The following is a 26,393-nucleotide window of genomic DNA, read 5'->3' on the forward strand; positions in this document are numbered from 1 at the left end:
AGAGGAGAGAAAGGCCTACTGAGCGAGTGTAAGAAAAAATGGAAGGAAAGGAACTAGAGACTTATATAGGTACCTAAAGTCATTTAGTTAAATGACTAGTTAAACAACTTTAGTTAAACAACTTCATTTTTTATAAAATGAAGGAGAAAAATGAGACAGTATCCAAAGGACAAAAATAGAGGTCAACAAAGGATATTTAAGAGGGGGAAAATTTGCACGTTGGTGGAAAATATCCAGTAGAGAGAAAGAACCTAAGGACGCAGAATGGAGGAGAATTTCTGGAGTGGCGTCGTGGAAAGGGAACAGGGAGAGCATGGACAGATCCTTCAGTAGGAAGGCAAAGTATATGGAAACAGTTGCAAATAGGAAGCCAGAAAGGCTGGAAGCTGTGAAAATTATCTTTTCATTGCCTCAGTTTTCTCAATGAAATATAAAGGTCATTACCCAGAAGTGAGGATGTGGAGCAAAGTGTTAAAAATTCAAGAAAAGAGAAAGTATGAAACAGTCATTATGGAAAAATAAGGGGAGAGTGAAGAGAAATATGATTCTGGACAGCATGAGGACCCATCAGAGGTGAGTGAACACAAATTGAAAATGAGGCCAGTCAGCAAGATCATATTTTTCTCCAGCCATCATCTGCCACAAATGACAGGTAGACAGTAGGGAGAAAGCTGGATTTAACGAAAGTTAGAGGAGGAGCCTGGTGGACCATAGTCAATGGGGTCTCAAAGAGTCAGACACGACTGAAGTGAAGTGGCTAACTAAGCTATGACAAACCTAGACAGTGTATTAAAAATCAGAGACATTACTTCGCAAACAAAGGTCCGTACAGTCAAAGCTCTGGTTTCCATAGTAGCCGTGTATGGATGTAAGAGCTGAACCATAAAGAAGGTTGAGCACTAAAGAATTGATGCTTTTGAACTGTGGTGCTGGAGAAGACTCTTGAGAGTCTCCTGGACAGCAAGGAGATCAAACCAGTCAATCCTAAAGGAAATGAACCCTGAATATGTGTTGGAAGGACTGATGCTGAAGCTGAAGCTCCAATACTTTGGTCACCTGATGGAACTGATTCACTGGAAAAGAAAACCCTGATGCTGGGAAAGATTGAGGATAGGAGAAGGGGGCAACAGAGGATGAGATGGTTGGATGGTATCACTGACTCAATGGACATGAGTTTGAGCAAACTCAGGGAGATGGTAAAGGACAGGGAAGCCCTGCAGTGCATGGGGTCACAAAGAGTTGGACACAACTGAGCTACTGAACAGCAACAACAACAAAAAAAGAGAGGGCACAGGAACAGAAGGGGAATATAAGGAGTGTAACCATGGGATAGAAGCTGGGTAAGGAATGGTAAGTGTGGACACGAGGTCAGTGTGGAGCAGTGACAAGTGGCCGGATCCAAGCACTTTAAGGAATGGGGAATCAGGTGACTATCGAGCATTAGGAATAAGAGGGAGCAAGCTGAAAAGACGGGGATAGCAGTCAGAAAGAATGAGATGCTTAAAAATGTGATTCTTGGAGGGTTGCAAGTATTGCTAGTGACAACACCTAAGGAATTGCAATGGGAAAAGGGAAAAGAGACAGACAGGAGATCAAAATATCTCTGGAGGAAAGAACATCAATGAACCAAAGACCACAGTATTGTAAGGATCATCCTTGTGGACACCAAAATCCTCAAGAATTACGGTAAGAGCAATGTTGGAGAGAATGACAATCAACCAGGGGAGCAATCAGGGAGCAGAAGATGACTAATTTTGACTGTATGTACATTGTTCTTGTTGTTGTTTAGTCACTATGTTGCGTCTGACTCTTGAGACCCCAACGACTGCAGCCTGCCAGTCTCCTCTGTCCATGGGATTTCCCAGGCAAGAATACTGGAATGGATTGCCATTTCCTTTTCCATGGGATCGTCCCAACCCAGGGATGGAACCTGAGTCTCCTATGTTGACTGGCAGATTCTTCACCACTAAGCCACCAGGGATGGTGGTTTATGCTGATGACATGAAAATCAAAGATGGAGACTCTGAGGTACAAAGAAAACAGAATGGGGAAGCGGTAATGGGGAATAAGAACATGAGGGGTTTTGCGCAAAAACCCAGGTACCAGTGAAGAAGGCTGGACAGAAAGCAAAATCTGATTCTAAGCTCTTCAAACATAGAAAAATATTGAGATGTAAAAAAAAATTAAAATTCTAGGCAGTAATAATATAACAGTATTAGTGGGTGACAGGTCACTCTGAGTAGAAACACTGTAAGTAATCATACAAAGATGCTGAACAATGTTTCTCAAATTAACATCAGCTGGGGAAGCTAGATAAAATGCAGAGTCCTAGCTCACATGCCTTACTACTGGATCAGAATCTTTGGGAGACTAAAGAGGACCCTGGTTAACACTTAGGTACACCTGAGAACCAAGAGCAAAGGCAGAGAGGAGTGGTGGATTCAAGGGGGAGAAAGTGACAGCCCCATGCTGTTCTTGGTGGTGTTATCTCAACTTCCTTAACTACTCTGGGGAGTCAAGATAATACAATAATTATGGAGTTACTCAAACTAAACAAAAACTTAGTCAGCCCAGAGGGAGGCAAGTGACTTATCATATCTAACTGGGAACTAAGAATAAATAATCTGATATGCAAAGTACTGTGTACAAAAAAGCCACATACCTTTAACACTTACTAAGCCCTTCTGTTAGGTGATAAATAAAACAAAGACAATACCCACAGAGGACAGCCAGTAGCTGCTATCAATGTTCCTTAGTATTGGCACAATACCCCTTAGTATTGGGGTACAATAGGTCTTTCCTGTGTGGAATAGGCCCAGTCATGTTAGTGTCCCTGGTTCCTGTGCCCTACTCACCAGTTCCACTCCCAGTCATTCTGACAACCAAAACAATGTCTCAAATATTTTCAGTGCCCTCAAAGGATGGCACCACCCTCTTGAGAACTACTGATAGCTAGTAACCACAGGGAACCAGATGACGACAGGACACCCTCCCACCTTTGAAATAGCTCAGTGGTAGTCCTGCAGGTGAGAGGAAATTGGCTTCATGAAATAGCACTATTAGAAACAGAGTCTTCCTACATGAAGGCTGACAATCACTACAAGCCAATCAGTACTGTGAACATACCTCTATTTTTCCAGTTAACCTCTCAATTTCAGACCGATCTTCCCTGTGATTTTTGGCATTTCCTCTGAAGTCTCTTACATGTTTTTTCTGGAGCTTTTCATAGCTTCTCTTCAGTCTGCCTAACTGTAGACACAGTTATTTCTAGACTTAGAATTTAAGAATGTGTAAACAGTGCTGATAAAACAAACTGGCATTATGAAAGCACAAGTAGAGCTAACTAGCATCCCTGAAAATAGAGAGCACATTAGATAAAACACAAAACTCAAAACTACATACAAAAAAAATAAACACCAGAGGAAAAAAAAAAAAGTCAAAGAAAAAATAAGGAGAAAAGTTTAATAAATTAATAAAACAAAGGTCTAATTTTTTATTATAATATACAATAGCCCTGTACTTAGGGGCCCCACAACCCATCTTCACAATAAAAGCAGCAAATAAACACTCTTTTTCTTTTCTCCAGGCCTGTGGTTCTTGAACCATGCCCCAGTGGAACACTGATATTCACTATGCAGGAGGGGAATGCTTCGGAATTGAACAAAAAGTATTTTTTTGTCAATCTGAAGAATATAATTCAGTTAACTGATAGAATTTTCTTACCTTTTTAATCTATCCCAAAATGCTTCTGAAACCTTTGAATCTTCCATTATTTAAAATCTACTGACTCAACTCAAAAATTAAAACATTTAACATAAGCTTTTGGTACAGCATTTCATGGTATTATACAAAAATAGCTCTATTTCTTCCAGATACTCAACCAAGAAACACTCTTTAGAATCATTGTTGTAGAGAACATCAAATATATAAAAGGCAAAATTCTGGGTTTAAGAATAGAGAAAGATTTCTACCCCAATATCTTCCATGGAATATATACATCCACTTTATAAAGTAGAAACCAGCTCATTAACAAAATCCTCAAGGTTGAAGAGAAAGAACTACACAATATATAATAGAATTAAAATCTTACTTCTTCATGTAGTTTCTTTAACTCCTGCTTATATTCCATGGCCATCTCTTGCTTGACCTTTTCATGGTTTTCTACCTGCTGACGCAACATTCCAATCTAAAAGCAGAGAGGTGGTAGTATTTCTCATTATTACCATTGAAACAATTACCCTGAAACATAAAAATAGAAAATAACCTTTGTACTTATCTGTAAAGACATATTCTCAACTGTACAACTTCTCAGGAAGTCAAATACCTAATTATTTAATAATTTATAACACTTCCAAAAAATAGAAAATAAGCAATTGTTCTAAAATTTCTAGGTTTAGATGAAAATTTGCTCTATCTCATTTATTCTTCCTAACCCTTTTTACCAGAAAAAAAAAAAAACTCACCAAAAAAAATAACAAGTTACAAGAACCTTGGAATCTAAAAATATTGAACAAAAATCTATGCGAGTTCAAGAATAAATTCTATAAAGTAAAGCACAGAATATTAACATTAGACAGAAAGACACCAGGAGGCTGAAAGCTCTTGTTATATACAGTCAACATTCATTTAGATTTACCCACAAATTTAGTGTTGTGCTGAGTCCTTCAGTCGTGTCTGACTCTCTGCAACTCTACGGATTGTAGCCCATCAAGCTCCTCTGTACATGGGATTCTCCAGGCAAGAATACTGGAGAATACTGGGTTGCCATTTCCTAATCCAGGGGATCTTCCCCACTCAGGTATTAAACCCATATCTCCTGCATTAGCAGGTGGATTCTTTACTACTGAGCCACCTGGGAAGCCCTATTAGATAAATAGCTAAGACTAAAACTTAAGAATATGCCATAAAATGTTATTTAGAAATAAGAGGAGAATGCCAAAAGAAAAAAAAAAAAAGGAGTTAAAGATACCAAAAGAACTGTCTTAGAGAAGCAAGAATCCTAGGTTCAGAGGAATAGGGCAGATGATCATTGTTTTTTCTTATGAGACTTAAAGAACTATTTTTCTTTTCATTTATTATAAGAGTCAAAACATTAGTATAAAATGTGAAGAAACAATTTTTAAATTTTATTTATTAACCAGGGTCCTGTTCATACTAGTCAAGCAACAATATTTAAATTTCTTAAAGAAAGTTATTTGTTTCTAGTACAAACAACTCCCTCACTCTCAGCAATAGGCATTGGGCAGAGAAAAGGAGGTCATATTTTGAAAACTGTCAGTATGGATGATATCATTGTAACTACAATTTAGAGTTTTTAAAGTGGTTTCTTAAACCGTAACTCAATCTTCACAACATGGGAACATAGGAATTATATCCTCATTTTGCACAGGATGAAACAGGCTCAGAGACATTAAATTATTTTGTCCACCACCATTCAGGTGAAAAAATGCACAGCCAGGACTCCAAACCCCTTACTTGTTTCATTAGGTCTACCTGCTCTGTAGGGCATTGGAAGGTAAGAGCAGCAGCAAGGTCCATTAAAACCAATCCAATCCAAACAGTGTAATCAGAAAACAGATAAAGCATTCACTTATGAAATGAGCTGTTTATACTAGTACTCCTCCAAGTATGAGCTGCAGATGGGCTGGACCTGGTCACAACAGCAATCCAACTGAGCTAAGAACCTTGAAGCAGAATGTAAATCAATTATGTTACAAAAAACACTGTTTGGTACAACTGACATTTTTATACAGCAAAACTTTCTGTGATGTGAAGGATGCAATGCACTGATTTACATTCTGATGCAAGTGTTACCTCACCGTGAACCTGTCATTTGAGTAGAACTGGTTTATACCATGGGGCTAACTGCTCCTAGGCCTGAAACTTACAATCAAAAATGACAAAAACTTAAAGGCCTATATTCTAGTTCTTCTATCATATGCTATTCAAGTAGATTAATAAATATATTACTACCAATAAGTGAAATTACAATTTCACAGATCAACTCTATGGAACAGATTCTTATCATTAGTATTTGGTAAATGCACTTTACCTCTAGAAACTTAATCAAGTTCCAGCAACCCAATCAATGAAGCAGCAAATCACTGACAGCTACATTTCTAAATATCTTTTACGTCTTGATGCCCAAACTTGTAATCTTCAAATCCTTACAAAGGAGCCCATCTGCTCAATCCCGTCAGTTTATCTTTTTAAGTGTTAAGTATGGAGATACCTCAGAAATACTGCAGGTTCCTTCCAGATCACCACAATAAAGCAAATTTTGTGATAAAATGAGTCATACAAATATTTTTGGTTTCCAAGCACATATAAATGTTATGTTTGCACTGTCCTATAGTCAACTAAATGTGCAAGAACATTATGTCTAAAAAGCAATGCATATATCTATCTTAATTTAAAAAACATTGTATTGCTAAAAAAAAATGCTAACAATCATCAGAATCTTCAATAAGTCATAATCTTTATGCTGGTAGAGGATTTAAAATATTGCAAGAATCAAGTCTCCCTGGGGCCTCAGTGGTAAAGAATCCTCCTGCCAATGCAGGAAACACAGGTTTAATCCCATCCTGTGCACAGTACAACTAAGCCCACGGGCCACAACTATTAAGACTACACATAAGAACTGTACCAACAAAGGTCTTAATGACCCAGATAACCCAATGGTGTGGTCACTCACTTAGAGCCAGACATCCTGGAGTGTGAAGTCAAGTGGGCCTTAGGAAGTATCACTACAGAGTTAGTGGAGGTGGTAGAATTACAGCAAAGCTATTTCAAATCCTAAAAGATTATATTGTTAAGTGCTGCACTCAATATGTCAGCAAATTAGAAAACCCAGCAATGGCCACAGGACTGGAAAACGTCAGTTTTCATTCCAATCCCAAAGAAAGGCAATGCCAAAGAATGTTCAAATTACTGTACAGTTGCACTTATTTCACACGCTAGCAAGATTACGCTCAAAATTCTTCAAGTTAGACTTCAGCAGTACGTGAACCAAGAACTTCCGGATGTTCAAGCTGGATTTAGAAAAGGCAGAATCAGAGATAAAACTGCCAACATATGCTGGCTTATAGAAAAAGTAAGGGAATTTCAAAAAACATCTACTTCTGCTTCATTGACTATGCTAAAGCCTTTGACTGTGTGGATCACAACAAACTGGAAAATTCTTAAAGAGATGAGAATACCAGACTACCTGACGTGTCCCCTAAGAAACCTGTGTACAGGTCAAGAAGCAACAGTTAAAACTGGACATGGAACAACAGAGGGTTCAAAATTGGGAAAGGAGTATGTCAAGGCTGTATACTGTCATCCTGCTTTATTTAACTTATATGCAGAGTACATCATGAGATATGCTGGGTGATTCATGAGAAATGAATCACAAGCTCAAATCAAGATTGCCGGGACAAATATCAACAACCTCAGATATGCAGATTACACCACCCTTATGGCAGAAAGCAAAGAAGAATTAAAGAGCCTCTTAATGAAAGTGAAAGAAAACAGTGAAAAAGCTGGCTTAAAAACATTAAAAAACTAAGATCATGGCATCTTGTCCCATCACTTCATGGTAAATAGATGAAGAAAAAGTGGAAACAGTGACAGATTTCATTCTCTTGGGCTCAAAAATTACTGCAGATGGTAACTGCAGCCATGAAATTAAAAGATGCTTGCTCCTTGGAAGAAAAGCTATGACAAACCCAGACAACAAATAAAAAGCAGAGACATCATTTTGCTAACAAAGCTATGGCTTTTCCAGTAGTCATGTATAGTTGTGAGAGTTGGACCATAAAGATGGCTGAGCACTGAAGAACTGATGCTTTTGTACTGAGGTGCTGGACAAGACACTTGAGGTTCCCTTGGAAAACAAGGAGATCAAACCAGTCAATCCTACAGGAAATCAACCATGAATATTTACTGGAAGGACTGATGCTGAAGCTGAAACTCCAACACTTTGGCCACCTGATGCAACTGACTCACTGGAAAAGACTGATGCTGGGAAAGACTGAAGGCAGAAGGAGAAGGAGGCGACAGAGGATGAAATGGCTGGATGGCATCACTGACTCAATGGACATGAACAAACTCAGGGAAATAGTGAAGGACAGGGAAGCCTGGCATGCTGCAGACCATGATGTTGCAAATGCAGACCATGATGTTGCAAAGACTCAGACATGACTGAGCAACTGAACCACCACCACCACCACCAGAGACCAGGAGCCACAGTTACCGAGCCCATGTGCCACAACTCCTGAAGCCCATGTGCTCTGGAGCCCATGCTCTGCAACAACAGAGTCACAACAGAGAGAAGCCATGCACTGCAACTAGAGTAGCCCTTGCTCCCTGGAACTAAAGGAAAGCAACAAAGACCCAGCACAGCCGAAAATAAATAATTTGTTTTAAAAAAGAAATACTTAAGAATTATCAAAATTAGACACAGAGACATCAAGTGAGCAAATGCTGTTAGAAAAAAGATGCCTACACACTTGAGTTCAACTCAAGGTGGCCACAAACCTTCAATCTGTAAAAAGTACAGTATCTGCAAAGTGCAGTAAAGTGAAGCACAATAAGATGAAGTCTGCCTGCAGTGCGGTAGTGCCTGTGACATCAAAACTGACCTACAGGAATAAATTTAAACAGCCCAGGAGTGACAAAACAGTCTCACGATTACACACAAGGGAATTTCTTTAATTCACAGAAACATACATGGGAGTTTCTAACAAAATAAACAACTTAGACATCTACATATATAGATATGACCCTTGAACAACATAGGTCTAAGCTGCACAGATCCACCTATATGGGAATTTTTTTCAATAAACATGCGTTACATACTGCACTATCCAAAGTTGATTGAATCCACAGATTCAGAACTACAGATACAAGTTACAATGTTAGTTGCTTAATCGTGCCTGACTCCTTGTGACTCCACGGACTGTAGCCTGACGGGTTCCTGTGTCCATGGGATTTTCCATGTAAGAATACTGGAGTGGGTTTGCCATTCCCTTCTCCAGAGGATCATCCTGACCCAGGGACTGAACTCAGGTCTCCTGCACTGCAGGCAGATTCTTTACTATCTGAGGCACCAAGAAAGCCCCAAGATAAAAGAGTCAACTGTAAAATTGTACACAGATTTTCCACTGCATGGGGGATTGGTGCCCCCTGACTCCCAGGTTGTTCAAAGGTCAACAGTACAGTGTTTAACTAGGAAACCACTATCACCTTAACTTACTAAATGGAACTACCTGTGTTTTGCCCCAGAAGAAATAAATAAGTGGTAACTAAAGTAACTTACCAAGGAGCACTGACTCTACCTAAATTATAAAATATATATATATATATATAATTATCATTCCATGTACTTTTTCAATAACTTCAGTATCTTTTCATGAGATATAACTTTAAAATACATTCTCAAAAGTCTACCCAAATTTTAAAATAAATTCCAGTTTAGCAGGTGGCATCTCAGAACACAATCTAACATAGCCAATGTAACTATGTACAGTTGATCCTTAAACAACATGGTTGAACTTCATGGGTGCACTTATATATAGATTTTTTTTCAATAAATACTACAGAGCTACACGAATTCATGAATGTGGACTCTCAGATAAAGAGGAAGAAAGTAAAAGTGAAAGTAGCTCAATTGTGTGGGACTCTTTGCAACCCCATGGGCTGGAATTCTCCAGGCCATAATAATGGAGTGAGTAGCCTTTCCCTTCTCCAGGGGATCTTCCCAACCCAGGGATCGACCAGATCTACTGCACTGCAGACAGATTCATTATCATTTGAGCCACCAGATAAAGAAGGCTGACTATAAAGAAGGCTGACTATACAGTTCTATGTGGATTTTTGAGTGCATTGGAGTCAATGCATCTAATGCCCACATTGTACAAGAGTCAACTGTACTGCTATGACCCAAACTGCAAAAGGCCAACCCACTGACAGATTCTCTTGACAAGGAAAAAAACACTTTATGAAGCCTAACACTTTCCTTGTGACATAAAACATTTCTAAGATATTCTTGATAAGTGCAGTACCATCAACAAAATCAAAATCTCAGTGTATCACTCACAGAAGTGCCCTTAAGAACCAGAACAGCAGCACTAATGAGCGGTGATCCTACTGGTAGGAAAGCCCATCCAAGTGGGGCTTGGGACCAGTTTTACCTACAGTCCTTCCAATCCTTCTGAGATTAGTATTTATGCCAGAAATTTAGGGGACATTCTTGCACTTATATATGCTTTCTTCTTCTCTTCCAATATTCAATGTTCTTTTTATTGTACCAGCTAAATTAAGAGAAATCAATCAGCAAATGTTATTAAACTTTTTCCAAAAATCATCAATAACACTGGGTGGTGAGATCATAAATAATATTTATTTTCTTCTTTTCTTTCTTTTCCCCTTTTCTTTTTTTTTTAATTTTTATTTTTACTTTATTTTACTTTGCAATACTGTATTGGTTTTGCCATACATTGACATGAATCCACCACGGGTGTACATGCGTTCCCAAATATGAACCCCCCTCCCACCTCCCTCCCCATAACATCTCTCTGGGTCATCCCCGTGCACCAGCCCCAAGCATCCTGTATCCTGCATCGGACATAGGCTGGTTTTGGGAGAATGGCATTGAAACATGTATACTATCATGTAAGAAACGAATCGCCAGTCTATGTCCCCTTTTCTTTTCAACAAGTGTAAATATACATTTTTTTTAAGTTTTCTGAATTTTATTTCAAACCTAACCAAAAGAAGCAAATGGTTGAATCTGGGCTTAACTTTTTACACTAATCACACAATGTGGCCAAAAACAACATTCACTAAACTCAGTGATTATTAACATGGGCATGTAATAGAATGATCATGTGACTCCCTTTACATTTTCTTAAAGAAGTTACATATGTACTACATGTGACCAAGGTAACATGATCTCTGAAATATTAAAAACATTAACATTCTTATGCATTTTCACCAATGAATTTTTCTTCTGGAAAAAAAAAAACAAACCAGAATTTGACATACAAATACTTTCTATGCATTATAAAAAAGAGCATTAACAATTCAAGATAGCGATGTAGGAAGATTCTGAACTCACCTCCCTCCTCAGACTCACTGGATCTACAGCTAAACATGGAACAGTTTCTTCTCAGAAAAAAACTTAAAGCTTGGTTGAGGGACAACTACATGTTGGACAAAAGAAAAGAAAACCATACAAAAACCTGTAGAGGAGATGGAGACACAATCTCATCATAAATCTCACTCCTAGTGTAGCAACCATAACCAGAAGGGAACTCAAAACTCAGAGCTTCTCCTTGACGAGCAAAGGGTTCAAACCTCACCTTGGGCACCCCAACTTTTAAGACATGCACTTGAGAGGTGAGCCCCCAAACATCTAATTTTTGAAAACCAATGGGTCTTGTGTCCCAAGATCCACAAAATGATAGCAACCTGAGAAACACCTCTTAGAGGGCTCATATGCTTGGACTTACCCATCCCAGAGTCCAGCTCAGAGGCAGCCAACTGGGGCTAGACTTAAAGTGAGTAAGGTCCACCATTAAAACCTTAGCTAAAGGGACAGGGGTCTTATTCAACACATACAGCTAGGATCCTGCTGGAACACTCTGGAAACAAAGACTGGAAAGTACCACCTTTGTCATGCTCTAGATCACCACTATCTCCCGGAAGAGAAGCTTTCTCTGATGTCCTGATTTTTACAGCTCCTGCCCAGGATATGATTCTAGATTACCTGGCTCTAGAGACCAAGGAAGCTTCGTGTTCTGGGTCCTAAGGAACTGTTATAATCAGTGTCACCCAGAAAGGAGCTGATGCTCTAGTCAGGTGCCAGGATTTTTGTGACTGCTGCTACAGAACACGTCTACATTAACTGGCTCTGGTGGTAAGTGGGGTCTTCCCTGGTGGATTTGCAAGAATCCACCTGCAATGCAGGAGACCCTGGTTCAATTCCTGGGTTGGGAAGATCCCCTGCAGAAGGGATAGGTTACCCTCTCCAGTATTCTTGGGCTTCCCTGGTGGTTCAGACGGTAAAGAATCCGCCTGCAATGAGGAAAAGACCTAGGTTCAATCCCTGGGTTGGGAAGATTCCCTGGAGGAGGGCATGGCTACCCACTCCAGTATCTTTGCCTGGAGAATCCCCTCTGGTAGGCTACAGTCCATGGGGTCAAAAAGAGTCGGACATGACTGAGCGACTAAGCAAAGGTGGTCAGTGGGGCTTATACTCGTGGGTCTTACAGGACTGCAACCCAAGGAGAAAGAGTTCTTAAACAGCTACTATCACAAAGGCACAGCAAAAGGCAACAGACCCTGGAGTTGCATTCTTTCTGTGAAGGGAGACTATTAAAGGATCATCATGATTGCTAAGGGACAAGCTTCTGATTAGGTATGCATCTTGGCGTTGACTGCAATCCTTTCCACCCCACTCCAGTACTCTTGCCTGGAAAATCCCATAGATGGAGGAGCCTGGTGGGCTGCAGTCCATGGGGTTGCTAAGAGTTGGACACGACTGAGTGACTTCACTTTCACTTTTCACTTTCATGCATTGGAGAAGGAAATGGCAACCCACTCCAGTGTTCTTGCCTAGAGAATCCCAGGGATGGCGCAGCCTGGTGGGCTGCCGTCTATGGGGTCACACAGAGTCGGACACGACTGAAGCAACTTAACAGCATCTCCAGTGCACAGATGGCATGGCTGTACACATGGCTTGTGCCCAGGGGCCTCCCTTTGATTACCTAGCTCTAGGTGGGAGGACCTGCATTCCGGGATCCCACAGGACTATGGCAATCAGAGGGATAGTTCTTAGCAGGCTACTACCCTTAAGGCACTGTACAGAAAGTAGAATGAGGCACACTCCCCAGGCTTTCTGTGAAAGAGTCCCCTTTACTTGTCTCGGACCTTTGTCCTAAGGAGTAGGCTTCAAGTTTGGCTCACATTTAGTGGCCTATGGAGTTGCTCTCAAAGAACATAGGCTGTGACACCTTGGAATTCTCCCTCTGCCTTGCTCTAGCCCAGAAGTATTACCCAGAAAACAGCTCACATGGAGCCCACATGATGGCCTCCAAATCGCCCAGCTCTGAGGACCAGTGTGGCTTACTCCTGCAGCCCTTCAGAACTACATATATTTGCATACTTTAAATGCTGCTGCCCCAGCTTCCAGTCAGTCTCAATCTAGGTGCTGAGATTCTCCACTTTGGGACAATGACAGGTCTTGGCACATCCTCAACTACTAGGTGCTACTAAAAATACAATAGGCTGCCTAGACAAGCACAGATGTTTGAGAAACAACCAGAAGCTGAGGCAGGGTTGAACTATAAGGTTCATCTCTCTTACACAAGGCCACTCCTTCAACACTGGAAGAGGTGGTTATTTCATTTACTATACAGAAACAAATGGAGAGTCAAGGAACAGAGGAATATGTTCCAAACGAAAATAAACCTCAGAAGAAACCTTAAGGAAATGGAGGTAAGTAATTTGGGATTACCTGATAAGAGTTCAAAGTAATGGTCACAAAAATGCTCACTGAACTGGGGAGAAGAATGGAAGAACACAATGAGAACTTCAACAAAGAGACAAGAAAAATATAAGAAAGTACCAAGTAGAAATCATAGAACCAACGAATACAATAGCTGAACTGAAGAACACACTAAAGGGGTTCAACGGCAGACTGCTGCTGCTGCGGCTGCTAAGTCACTTCAGTCGTGTCCAACTCTGTGCGACCCCATAGACGGCAGCCCACCAGGCTCCTCCATCCATGGGATTTTCCAGACAAGAGTACTGGAAAAGGAGTGGGGTGCCACTGCCTTCTCCACAATGGCAGACTAGATGAAGTCAACTCACAGACAAGGCAATGGAATATGCCCAATTAGAGCAGCAAAATGAAAAAAAGAATGAATACTGTGACGATGGCTTCAGGAGCTTATGGGACAACACCAAACAGACTTTTACTTTATAGGGTTCCTAAAAGAGGAAGAGAGAAAGGAGTAGAAATCTTAGTTTGAAAAAATTACGGCTGAAAACGTCCTTAGCTTGGGCAAGAAAACAAGCACCCAGATCCAAGAAGTCCTGAGCATTGCAAACAAGAGGCTACCAGGGTTTCCCTGGTGGCTCAGTGGTAAGGAATCTGCCTGCCAATGCAGGAAACATGGGTTCAATCCCTGATCTGGGAAGATGCCACATGCCTCAGAGCAACTAAGCCCATGGGCCACAACTCTCTACTTAGCCTGTACTCTAGAGCCCAGGAGCCGCAACTACTGAGCGCTGGTGCTGCAGCAACTGAAGCCTGCATGCCCTAGAGCCTGCGCTCTGCAACAAGAGAACCCACTCTAAGGGGAAGCCTGCGCACCACACCCAGAGAGCAGCCCCTGCTCGCCACAACCAGAGGAAAGCTCACGCAGCAACAAAGACCCAGCACAGCCAAAGATAAATGATAAATAACTAAAATTATACTTAAAAAGAAGCTGTCAAAGAGACCCATACCAAGACACATTATAACTGTCAAAAGTTAAAGATAAGGAGATCATCTAAAAAGCTGTGAGAGAAAAACTAGTTCTGTACAAGGGAACTCTCATAAAGCTATCAGCTGATCTTTTAGCACAAACAGTGTAAGCCAGAAAGCATGATACATTCAAAGTACTGGAAGAAGAAAATGTCCAATCAAGAATACTCTGCCCGGCAAAGTTTTCATTCAGAATCAAAGGAGAGATAAAGGTTTTCAGACAAGCAAAAGTTAAAGGAGTTCACCACCACTAAATTGGCCAAATAAGAAATTTTAAAGGGACTCCTTTAAGCTGACAGAAAGGATGCTAATTATAATTAGTAACAAGAACACAAACGAAAGGATAATTATCATTGGAAAAGTGAATATATAGTGAAGGTAGTGGGTTAATCGGAGAAGGCAATGGCACTCCACTCCAGTACTCTTGCCTGGAAAATCCCATGGACGGAAGAGCCTGGTAGGCTGCAGTCCATGGGGTCGCTAAGAGTCGGACACGACTGAGCGACTTCACTTTGACTTTTCACTTTCATGCATTGGAGAAGGAAATGGCAACCCACTCCAGTATTCTTGCCTAGAGAATCCCAGGGATGGGGTAGCCTGGTGGGCTACCATCTATGGGGTCGCACAGAGTCGGACACAACTGAAGCAACTTAGCAGCAGCAGCAGCAGCAGGTTAATTACTAATAAAGCTAATATAATGGTTAAATGAAAAAACTATTATGATAATTAGCTAAAAATGCACAAGATAAAAATATATAAAATGTGACATTAAGACATACAACATGAGAATAAATGTTGAGTTTCAGAATGGGATCAAACTTCAGATATTATCAACTTAAAATAGACTGTTACAGATATAAGCTGTTAAATGTAAGTCTCATGGTAACCACAAAGCAAAAACCTACAATAAATAAACAAAAGAGGAAGAGAAACAGATATAAGAATACCACTAAAGAAAGTCACCAAATCACAAAGGAAGAGAGCAAAAGAAACGAACAGAGAAAAACTACAAAAGCTGCTAGGAGACAATTAACACAATGGCAATAAGCACATACTTATTGATAATTACTTTATCTGTAAATGGACTAAATTATCCAACCAAAAGCCATAGAAAGGCTGAAGAAATAAAAAGCAACACACTCCTATATATGCTGCCTACAAGAGATACACTTTAGATATAAGGACACACTGAAAGTAAAGGGGTGGAAAAAGAGATTCCATGCAAATGAAAACCAAAAAAGAAAGATGGATTAGCTATATCTGTATTAAAAACAAACAAAAAACAAACCTATAAAACATACTTTTTAATAAGAGACAAAGAAGGGCATTACATCAAGGGGTCAATCCAATGAGAGGATATAACATTTGTAAATATTTATGTACCCAAAATAGAAGCACCCAAATATGTCTTACAATTATTAACAGACCTAAATGGAAACATAGGCAGCAATACAATAATAACAGGGGACTTTCATATCCCACTTACATTAATGAAAAGATCATCCAGACAGAAAGTCAGTAAGGAGCTATCAGCCTGAAACAACATATTATACTATACGGACTTAACAGATATTTATAGAACACTCCATCCAAAAACAACAGGATACACATTCTTCTCAAGTATATATTGAATGAACATCTTTAATAGATAGATAAATCATATGTTAGGCCAGAGATCAAGTCCTAATAAATTTAAGAATATTTAAATCGCATCAAGCATCTTTTCCAATCACAATGGCATGAAATGAGAAATTACATGACGAAAAATGGAAAATATACAACTATGTGGAGATTAAACAACGTGCTATTGAATAACCAATTGGCCAAAGAAGAAATCAAAAGAGAAATAAAAAATACCTTCAGAAAAACAAAAATGTAAACATTAACATGCTAAAACTTATAAAATACAGTAAAAACAGTTCTGTGAAGGAAGTTTACAGTGATAAATACCTACTTCAAGAAGCAAAAAAAATCTCACACACAATCTAACTTCACTTTAATGAATAGGAAAAAAAAACACAAAGCCCAAAGTTAGTACAAGAGAAGAAATAAGGATTCAGTTCAGTTCAGTCACTCAGTTGTGTCCGAATCTTTGCAATCCCATGGACTGCAGCACGCCAGGCCTCCCTGTCTATCACCAACTCCAGGAGTTTACTCAAACTCATGTCCATTGAGGTGGTGATGCCATCCAACCATCTCACCCTCTGTCATCCTTTAGAACAGAAATAAACGAAATAGAGACTAAAAAGACAACAAAGATCAGTGAAATTAAGAGCTAGTTTTTAGAAGGCAAATAAAATTGACAAAATCTTAGCTAGACTAAGAAAAAAAAGAGAAAGGACTCAAATAAGTCAGAAATGAAAGAGGAGATATTACAAGTGATACCACAGAAATACAAAGGATCATACAGACTACTGTGAACAATCATATGCCAACAAATTAGACAAACCAGAAGAAATGGATAAACTCCTACAAACGTATATGCTCAAAGACTAAATGATGATGAAACGGAAAGTCTGAACAGACCAATCACTAGCAAGCAGATTGAATCAGTAATCAAAAACTCTCAACAAACAAAAGTCCAGGACCAAACGGCTTCACTGGTGAATTCTATGAAACATTCAAAGAAGAATCAATATCAATCTTCTTCAAACTCTTCCAAAAAAATATAAGAGGGGGATCATTTCAAAACACAATTTATGAGGGTGGTATTACCCTGCACCAAAACCAGACAAGAGTACTATAAAAAAAAAAAAAAAGACTTTTTTTTACAGGCTAATATTCCTGATGAACATAGATGCAAAAATTCTCAACAAAATATTCAGCAATACATTAAAAGGATCACATACCATTATCAAGTGAAATTTATTTCAGAGACGCAGGAATGGTCCAACATCTGTAAATCAGTCAATATGATACACTATATAACAAAATGAAGACAAAAATGCTATGATCATCTTAATAGATGCATAAAAAATATTTGACAAAACTCAAATACACTCATTTATGATAAAAATCTCAAATCTCTCAACAAAGCAAGTATGGAGGAAACATACCTTAACATAATTAACGGCACACATGACAAGCATACAGCTAACGTACTCAATGTTGAAAATCTCGAAGCTTTTCCTCTAAGATCAGGTATAATACAAGGATGTTCACTTCACCACTTTTATTCAACACAGTATTGGAAGCTGCAGCCAGAATAGTTAGGCGAAAAAAAGAAATAAAAGGCATCCAAATTGGAAAGGAAGAAGCAATACTGTCACTGTTTGCAGATGACACGAACATAGCTAGGAAACCGGAGACTCCATCACAAACTAACAGAACTAATAAATGACTTCAGTAACACTACAGGATACAAAATCAATTTAAAAATCTATTGTGTTTAAAAACAAGGTATCAAAAAGAGAAATCGAAGACAATAATCCCATTTACAACTGCATAAAAATAGTAAAATACCTAGGAGTAAATTTAACCAACAAGGTGAAATATGTGTATACTGAAAACTATAAAACGTTAGAGAAGAAATTGAAAAAGACACAAATAAATGGAAAGATGAAAGACTGAAAGAATCACTATTGTTAAAATGGCAATACTATCCAAAGCAAAATACAACTTCAGTGAAGCAGATATCAAAATTCTAATGGCATTTCTCACATAAATAAAGCAAAAAAATTCTAACATTTGTATGGTCCTGAACAGTCAAAGCAATCTTGAGAAAGAACAAAGCTGAAGGCACCATGCTCCCTAACTTCCAAGTATATTATAAAACTATTATTACATGCAAACAGTAAAGTTTTATTGGCATAAAATCAGAGACTTAGATCCACAGAACAGAATAAAGAGCCCAGAAACAAACCTACATATAAATGGTCAATTAATTTATGACAAACCAAGAATATACAATGGGGAAAGACAGTTTCTTCAATAAATGATGTTGGGTAAACTGGACAGTCACATGCAAGAGAATGAAGCTAAACCACTATCTTACACCACTCACAAAGTTAACTCAAAATGGATTAAAGACTTGAACATTAAGACCTGAAACCATAAAACTCCTAGAAGAAAACATAAGCAGTAAGCTCCTTGATACAGGCCTTAGTGATAATATTTTGAAACTGCACCAAAAGCAAAAGTAAAAAAATTAAAAGCAGCAAAAGGGAAAATACACAACTGTGACTGCATCAAACTAAAAAGCTTCTGCACAGCAAAGGAAACCATCAACGACATGAAAAAGACAACCTACCGAACGGGAGAAAATATTTGCACGTTAGTAACTGATAGAGGGTTGATACCCAAAACACACAATGAACTTACACAATTCAAAAGCAAAAAACCACAAATCATCCAATGAAAAAATGGGCAAAAGATCCAAATAGACATTTTTCCAAAGGAGACATACAGATAACTAACGGGGACATGAAAAGATGGTCAACATCACTAATCATCAGGGAAATGAAAATCAAAACCACAATGAGAGAGCAACTCAAACCTTGCAGAATGGCTAGTATCAAAAAGACAACAAACAACAAGTATTGGCAAGGATGCAGACAAAAAGGGAAACCTTGTGCACTGTTTGCAAACACTTATGTTAGTGTAACCATTATGGAAAATAATACAGAGATTCCTCAAAAAATTAAAAATAGAACTACCACACAATCTAGCAATTTCACCTCTGAGTATTTTTCTAAAGAAAACTAAAAAACACTAATTCAAAAAGATACATGCATCCTCGTGTTCACTGTAGAAGTATTTATAACACAAAGATGTGGAAACAACCTCAGTATTTATTGATGAATGAATGGATAAAGAGATCATGGGGTATGTGTATATATAAAGAGTATGGCTCAGCAATAAAAAACAAAAAGTTGCCACTTGCCACAGCATAGGTAGACCTTGAGGGCATTACACTAAATGAAGTAATTCAGACAAAGAAAAACAGATACTCAAATACTGTCTGATCTCTCTTACATGTAGAATCTACAAAAACAAACAAAAAATAAGCTCATAGATAAAGAAAACACATTGGTGGCTACAAGAGGCAAAACTTGGATCAGATGGTGGAAGAAATGAGTGATCGGTGTTTTGTTTTAATAAACAGAGTTTAAAAAAATTTTGATGCTTTCTTCAACAAATATATGAGAAACATATTAGGTTGGTGCAAAAGTAATTGCGGTTTTGCATTCTTGAACTCTGCCATTTGATATTGGAATGCATTCTTAAATGTGATGGTTATACATCATTTTAAGGCACATTTCTCACTTTATATTTCTTTGCTAATGACTTATTACTTGCTATTTATTTTACCTTTATTTTAGTCTGTGGAAATGATGCTAGACAAAAAGCAAATTTGAACAATTTTCTTATTTGAGTTCCAAATGGGTTGTAAAGCCATGGAGACAATTTGCAACATCAACAACACATTTGGTCCAGTAATTGCTAATGTACTTACAATGCAGTGGCGGTTCAAGAAGTTTTGCAAAGAAGATAAGAACTTTAAAGATGAGGAGCACAGTGACCAGCAATAAGAAGCTAACAACGACCAACTGAGAGGATCATCGAAGCTGATCCTCTTAGAACTAGATGAGAAGCTGCCAAAGAACTCGATGTTGACCATTCTACAGTCATCTGGCATTGAAGCAAACTGGAAAGGTGAAAAAGTTTGATAAGTGGGTACCTTGTGAGCTGACCATAAATCAAAAAAATCCCAACAACAATGAACTATTTCTTGATCTGATTGTAACGTGCAACAAAAAGTGGATTTCACAGAGACAACCAGCTGAGTGACTGGACCACAAAGAAGCCCCAAGCACTTTCCAAGGCCAGACACACCAAAAAAAAGGGTCATGGTCACTGTATGTTGGTCTGCGGCCCGTCTGATCCACTACAGCTTTCTGAATCCTGGCAAAACCATTCCATCTACAAGTATGCTCTGCAAATTGAGGAGATGCACCAAAAACTGCCACATCTGCAGCCAACACTAGTCAACAGAAAGGCCCCTATTTTTCTCCATGACAATGCCCCACCGTACATTACACAACCAACACTTCAAAATTTGAATGATTGGGCTACGAAGTTTTGTCTCATCTGTGATTATTCAGCTGACCTCTCACCAACTACCACTTTTTCAAGCATCTTGACAACTTTTTTCAGTGAAAATGCTTTCACAACTAGCAGGAGGCAGAAAATGCTTTCCAAGAGTTCATGTAATCTCAAGGCATGGATTTTTATGCTACAGGAATAAACTTCTTATTGGCAAAAATGTGCTGAATATAATGGTTCCCATTTTGATTAATAAAGATGTGTTTGAGCATAGTTATAATAAAAAGCAGAGACATTACTTTGCCAACAAAGGTCCGCCTAGTCAAGGCTATGGTTTTTCCAGTGGTCATGTATGGATGTGAGAGTTGGACTTAAAGAAAGCTGAATGCAGAAGAATTGATGCTTTTGAACTGTGGTGTTGGAGAAGACTCTTGAGAGTCACTTGGAGGGCAAGGAAATCCAACCAGTCCATCCTAAAGGAGATCAGTCCTGGGTGTTCATTGGAAGAACTGACGTTGAAGCTGAAGCTCCAATACTTCGGCCACCTGATGCGAAGAGTTGACTCATCTGAAAAGACCCTGATGCTGGGAAAGATTGAGGGCAGGAGGAGAAGGGGACAACAGAGGATGAGATGGTTGGATGGCATCACCGACTCAATGGACATGGGTTTGGGTGAACTCTGGGAGTTGGTGATGGACAGGGAGGCCTGGCATGCTGCAGTTTATGGGGTCGCAAAGAGTCGGACACAACTGAGTGACTGAACTAAATCAATAATGATTTAAAATTCACGGTCTGAAACCACAGTTACGTTTACACCAACCTAATAAAAGGCAAAGTGAAAATATCAATAAGAGCAGCAAATCGTCTGCATTACCTCTTTGTGTTTCAAATCCAACTGACTCCTGAGAGCCTTAAGTTCCCGTTCACGGATGTCCAAGCAAGTTTCTAGAGCGTGTGTCTGTCCTTCCCATTCAGATTTTTTATGAGCTACCATTATGTCAATCTGTTTCATGAGCTCCTGCAGTTCTGCTTCACAGGATGTCAAAAATCCCCTATAAATAAGAACAGACCCTTCAGAACATAGAACATATCTCCAAGTGGCTTTTCATCTTTCACATGTAAAAACAGAGCAAATGTAAACCTACCTAAGGTGGAACAATGTCAACAAATAATCAGAAGTAAAAAACAGGATCTCTGAGCTTTTCCCTTTAAGGCACATAAGGTGATCACCTATTCCACAGAACAGTCTTCCTCCAGCAGCCGACCTAAAGCCTACATCATGTGGCCAAACACAGACCGGTGGAAGTCTGGTTTGGGAGTGAGACTTCCACAACCAACAACTATCTCATCTTTAACATTTTAGGGAAGCTTGCCGAAGAATCCCGGCAAGCATATGTCATATTCTCAGCTAGCCAAGCAAATAAAAAGCTTTGGAAACAAGTAGGAAAATGACAATATAACTTTAAGAACTGTCTTAAGAAATTCATCCTTGAGCCAAATTTATTTCAACTACTTCTTTCCAACTTATTATTAACAACTTACTACAATCTATCTTCCTGTAAACTTACTGATGTCCTTCAGTATTTCAGGAGATGTCAGATATTACAAAGGTAAAAACACAAGTGGACACAAATGTATTGGATTCAACGAGGTTTCCAGGAATGGCCACAGAGAGCTTCTCTGCCAGGAGCCAGCACGGGAGATCCCACCCATGACAAGGTCATGAGGAGAGGCCTGATGGGCAAGGCGAGTCAGGTCTCAAGGGGTCCTCTGTCTGAGCATCTACCCCAAAACCAAAATCTGTCTGTTTACTGTCTGCTATTCTATACTCTTCTGACATTACCACCTTTTCTCTGGAAAGAGTTAATTCAGAGCTCCAGTTAACAGTCTCCTGCATATAAAAAGAATGTCTTGGCTTAAACCCCTTTTGATGGCTTTCTAACTTATCTGACCGGATTTTACAACTTATGGATTGTTTACAGCCCCCAACTGTGAGAGGCATGAAGCTCAAAACATCTTAAAGATATAGAGCCTTTTAGAGCTAAGAATTAGTTTGGTGAAGAGTTTGCTGAGTTAATGTTTGCCGCCAGGCCTCCATATCCTTTATCTTTTAGGCACCTGGGAGGATATTAATCAATGTAATTGGGGTGCAGAAATAGAAATATAGTAGTTTTGATATTAGCAACACTAGACTTTTGAGTTAACTACTTTTCTCTTTGTTATAAATCACTGTACTTTCATTGTTATAAATTGTATCCTTGCTATGTAAGAATGTAACTTTATTTAGTGCTTTCTGAGAGTGGCACCAGACTTTGGGAAGAACAACATTTTTAAGACAAATAAGTCTTCTGGTTGACAAACCCTTATCAGAAAAGGGCCGTAAAATGTTAATTGGCCTTCTGGCCAGAAGATGATGTAAATCACCTAAGACTTGTGTATACAACTAGGTATGCAGAGAGAAAGCCTGGTCTCAATAAGAGTCAGGGCTGCTGACGCTGCATAATTTTATATTATCCATTGATCTCTATGTACCAAAAAAAGGTATAAAAAGCCTTTACAACAATAGAGGAGGGGCCAGTCACTGGACTGGTTTCCCCTGCGTCTTCTTTACTCTATTTTCTGGCTGAATTCCCATCTGGAGCAGGGAGGCTCACCATGTCTACTTACTTGCCCCGGCTTCTAAGATCCATGAGAGAGGGAGCCCAAGGCGGGGCACCCTCCGCTATTCAAATGGGCGCTGGTGGCCCAACGTAGATGGTGCAAATCTCTTGTCCTGAGATTTTATTAGTTCCCCATGTAAACCAAGTTATTCAGCCTCTCTTCTCCACTAAAATTTCCTACTATACTATTTCTTCTTAATTTCTTTTATATTTCTAAATAAATAAGTTTTCCTCACCTACGCCGTCTCCCCTTCGAATTCCCTGGATCCACCAGGGCAGTACCCCAGCACTTCTCTGTCCATGGGATTTTCCAGGCAAGAGTACTGGAGTGGGTTGCCATTTCCTTCTCCAAGAGAGATAACTACTAAGACTTAAATACTTTAAAAAAAAATCATTTGCTCTTAGTGTCACAAAATCCTTTTGTTTTTTAAAAGTCGAAAATTTAAAGTGGGTTGACAGCAAGTATCCAGCTTCACACTGCTGAGATGAGGGAAACACCCCACAGAGAGATGCTGTCCACAAACATGACATGGATCAGCCTAGATTTTGTTCACATTTCTGCTTCTGTGCCCAAAGCACAAAATGTTCAGAGGCGTAACTCAGACATGTTTTTTAAACTCAGTGAGAAACTTAGGGTCAAAACCAAACTTACCCATCACGCCCCCGATTTTGTATTCCTTCCAACAAAGCCTCCATCGCCAAATCTCCTTTCTTTTGGCAACTGGGAAAGCAAAAATATCAGTCAGGAGAAAACTCATTTTTTATGTTGTAACATTCCAACTTACAAACTTAAGAATGTGCATGAAAGCATACAAATTAACAATGAGAAAATGTAGCACTCCTTAGGATAACTGTAGAAGAGTCAAGGAATATCCCTTCAAGAAATAGCAGAAATGAACACACTTCAAAATAACTTACAATGATCTGTGCTGCCAGTGACACTCCCCGCATGACTGAAGTCAAATACCTTATTGTGGCATCCCTACTGTCTCACATAAGAGCAGGTCTGGGTGGAAGTGGGGGGCTAGCAGCAGAGGGACACAGACACTAACAAAACAAGAGGTCAGAGGAAAAGTGAGCTTTTTTAAAGAGACAGTGTTAAAAGGTAAATGTTCTGTGCTTGAACTTATTGGTCCATCATGGGAGCTCCTATTCAACTCTAGATGACAGGCCCATGAAGCTCCTAGAACAGCTTCCATCCCCTAAGAGGCGACTACTGACCTCCTTCCTCTGCACTTCATTGTTCTTAGCCCTTAACAGGTCATTTCACTACAGTTACATCACACTGGAAATGTCTTTCCTCACACCTTTTTCCCTTACTATTCCACCCTCAAGGGCAGAAAACCAGTTTTATTTATACCTGCAGCTCCAGGGCTTAGTGTGGCATTTCAACCTGATCTGCGCTGAATGCTTTCGGCTGGCTTATCTCAATTCCCCTCCCTTTTTTACCTAGCCCCCTGTATAAACTGGTCTATAGCTGGATAACTGCAGAGAAGAATCTAGCAGAGAAAGAAGAGAAGGGAGACAGAACAGACTATCACAGAAAGAGAAAGACACACCATAAAGAAAAGGCAGATGAGACCAGAAAGACCGCCCTTAAATTTGGATATGCCAATGAACGCTAACGGCTGTAGGTTTCTCACTTATCAGAAATCTTCAGAATGTTCATGTGTCAAACCACTACTCATTCCTGAAGAACTGCTTTCTTCCTTCAAAATTCAGAGGCTCAACTCTGAATCCTCTTCAAATTATATTGCTCTAAGAGGACTTGACCTGCCTCTTGAGAAACCTGTATGCAGGTCAGGAAGCAACAAACAGAACTGGACATGAAACAACAGACTGATTCCAAATAGGAAAAGGAGTACATCACAGCTGTATATTGTCACCCTGCTTATTTAACTTATCTGCAGAGTACATCATGAGAAATGCTGGGCTGGAAGAAGCACAAGCTGGAATCAAGATTGCTGGGAGAAATATTAATAACCTCAGATATGCAGATGACACCATCCTTACGGCAGAAAGTGAAGAAGAACTAAAGAGCCTCTTGATGAAAGTGAAAGTGGAGAGTGAAAAAGTTGGCTTAAAGCTCAACATTTAGAAAACTAAGAGTATGGCATCTGGTCCCATCACTTCATGGCAAATAGATGGGGAAACAGTGGAAACAGTGGCTGACTTTATTTTTCTGGGCTCCAAAATCACTGTGGATGGTGACTGCAGCCATGAAATTAAAAGACGCTTGCTCCTTGGAAGGAAAGTTATGACCAACCTAGATAGCATATTGAAAAGCAGAGACATTACTTTGCCAACAAAGGTCCATCTAGTCAAGGCTGTGGTTTTTCCAGTGGTCATATATGGATGTGAGATTTGGACTATAAAGCAAGCTGAATGCAGAATTGATGCTTTTGAACTGTGGTGTTAGAGAAGACTCTTGAGAGTCCCTTGGACTGCAAGGAAATCCATCCAGTCCATTCTAAAGGAGATCAGTCCTGGGTATTCACTGGAAGGACAGATGTTGAAGCTGAAACTCCAATATTTTGGCCACCTGATGCAGAAAGCTGACTGATTTGAAAAGACCCTGATGCTGGGAAAGATTGAGGGCAGAAGGGGACGACAGAGAATGAAATGGTTGGATGGCATCACTGACACAATGGACAAGGGTTTGGGTGGACTCCAGGAGTTGGTGATGGACAGGGAGGCCTGGCGTGCTGCGGTTCATGCGGTCTCAAAGAGTCGGACACGACTGAGCAACTGAACGGAACGGAACTGAACAAACCACCAGATATACAGTATTGAAACTGAAATAGCCCCTTTCAAGGAATTAATAGTCCAGCACGGGAAAGAGAAAAAATTTACTAAAATGTTCCCCTAAAGTGATAAATACAGTGATAGAGATATGCATAGGGTATCCTGCAAACACAGGAGAATAAGAAGACTGGAAAATACAACCATGGCACATTGTCTGCACCTATTTCTAAAGTTACTATCCGGAGTATTAAATAACTATTCATGCATAAATACGGCAGAGAGGATTTCTTTCTAGTTGGCTTATCATTTTTGTTATACCAAAATTAGATAAAATAAAAAGTTAAAGGTTTTCATGTTCTATTCCACTGTCTTTCAAACAATGATACAGTCAATTACAACAAGACAAAGATTCTGCTTTGCTCCACTGC

The 26,393-nt window shown here is 39.4% G+C and overlaps 1 protein-coding gene across 33 annotated transcripts in view; it reads right to left on the bottom strand.

The window, feature by feature from the left end:
• CEP63 (centrosomal protein 63) overlaps nt 1–26,393 on the bottom strand; it is an 80,353-nt gene that overhangs the window by 45,870 nt on the left and 8,090 nt on the right. For 18 of the 33 annotated variants that reach the window (XM_069564867.1, XM_069564838.1, XM_069564960.1 and 15 more), the window contains 4 exons: nt 23,873–23,941; nt 21,435–21,612; nt 4,091–4,186; nt 3,127–3,249 (listed from right to left, as the gene is read on the bottom strand). In XM_069564867.1, coding sequence (XP_069420968.1) covers nt 3,127–3,249; nt 4,091–4,186; nt 21,435–21,612; nt 23,873–23,941 — 466 coding nt within the window. Of the gene's footprint in view, nt 1–3,126; nt 3,250–4,090; nt 4,240–19,970; nt 20,157–21,434; nt 21,613–23,872; nt 23,942–26,393 lie in introns of those variants that run through there. The other 15 variants (XM_069564939.1, XM_069565007.1, XM_069564975.1 and 12 more) reach the window with 3 other exon arrangements.

This window comes from Ovis canadensis, chromosome 1, assembly GCF_042477335.2.
Source record: "Ovis canadensis isolate MfBH-ARS-UI-01 breed Bighorn chromosome 1, ARS-UI_OviCan_v2, whole genome shotgun sequence".
NCBI classification, from domain to species: Eukaryota; Metazoa; Chordata; class Mammalia; order Artiodactyla; family Bovidae; genus Ovis; species Ovis canadensis.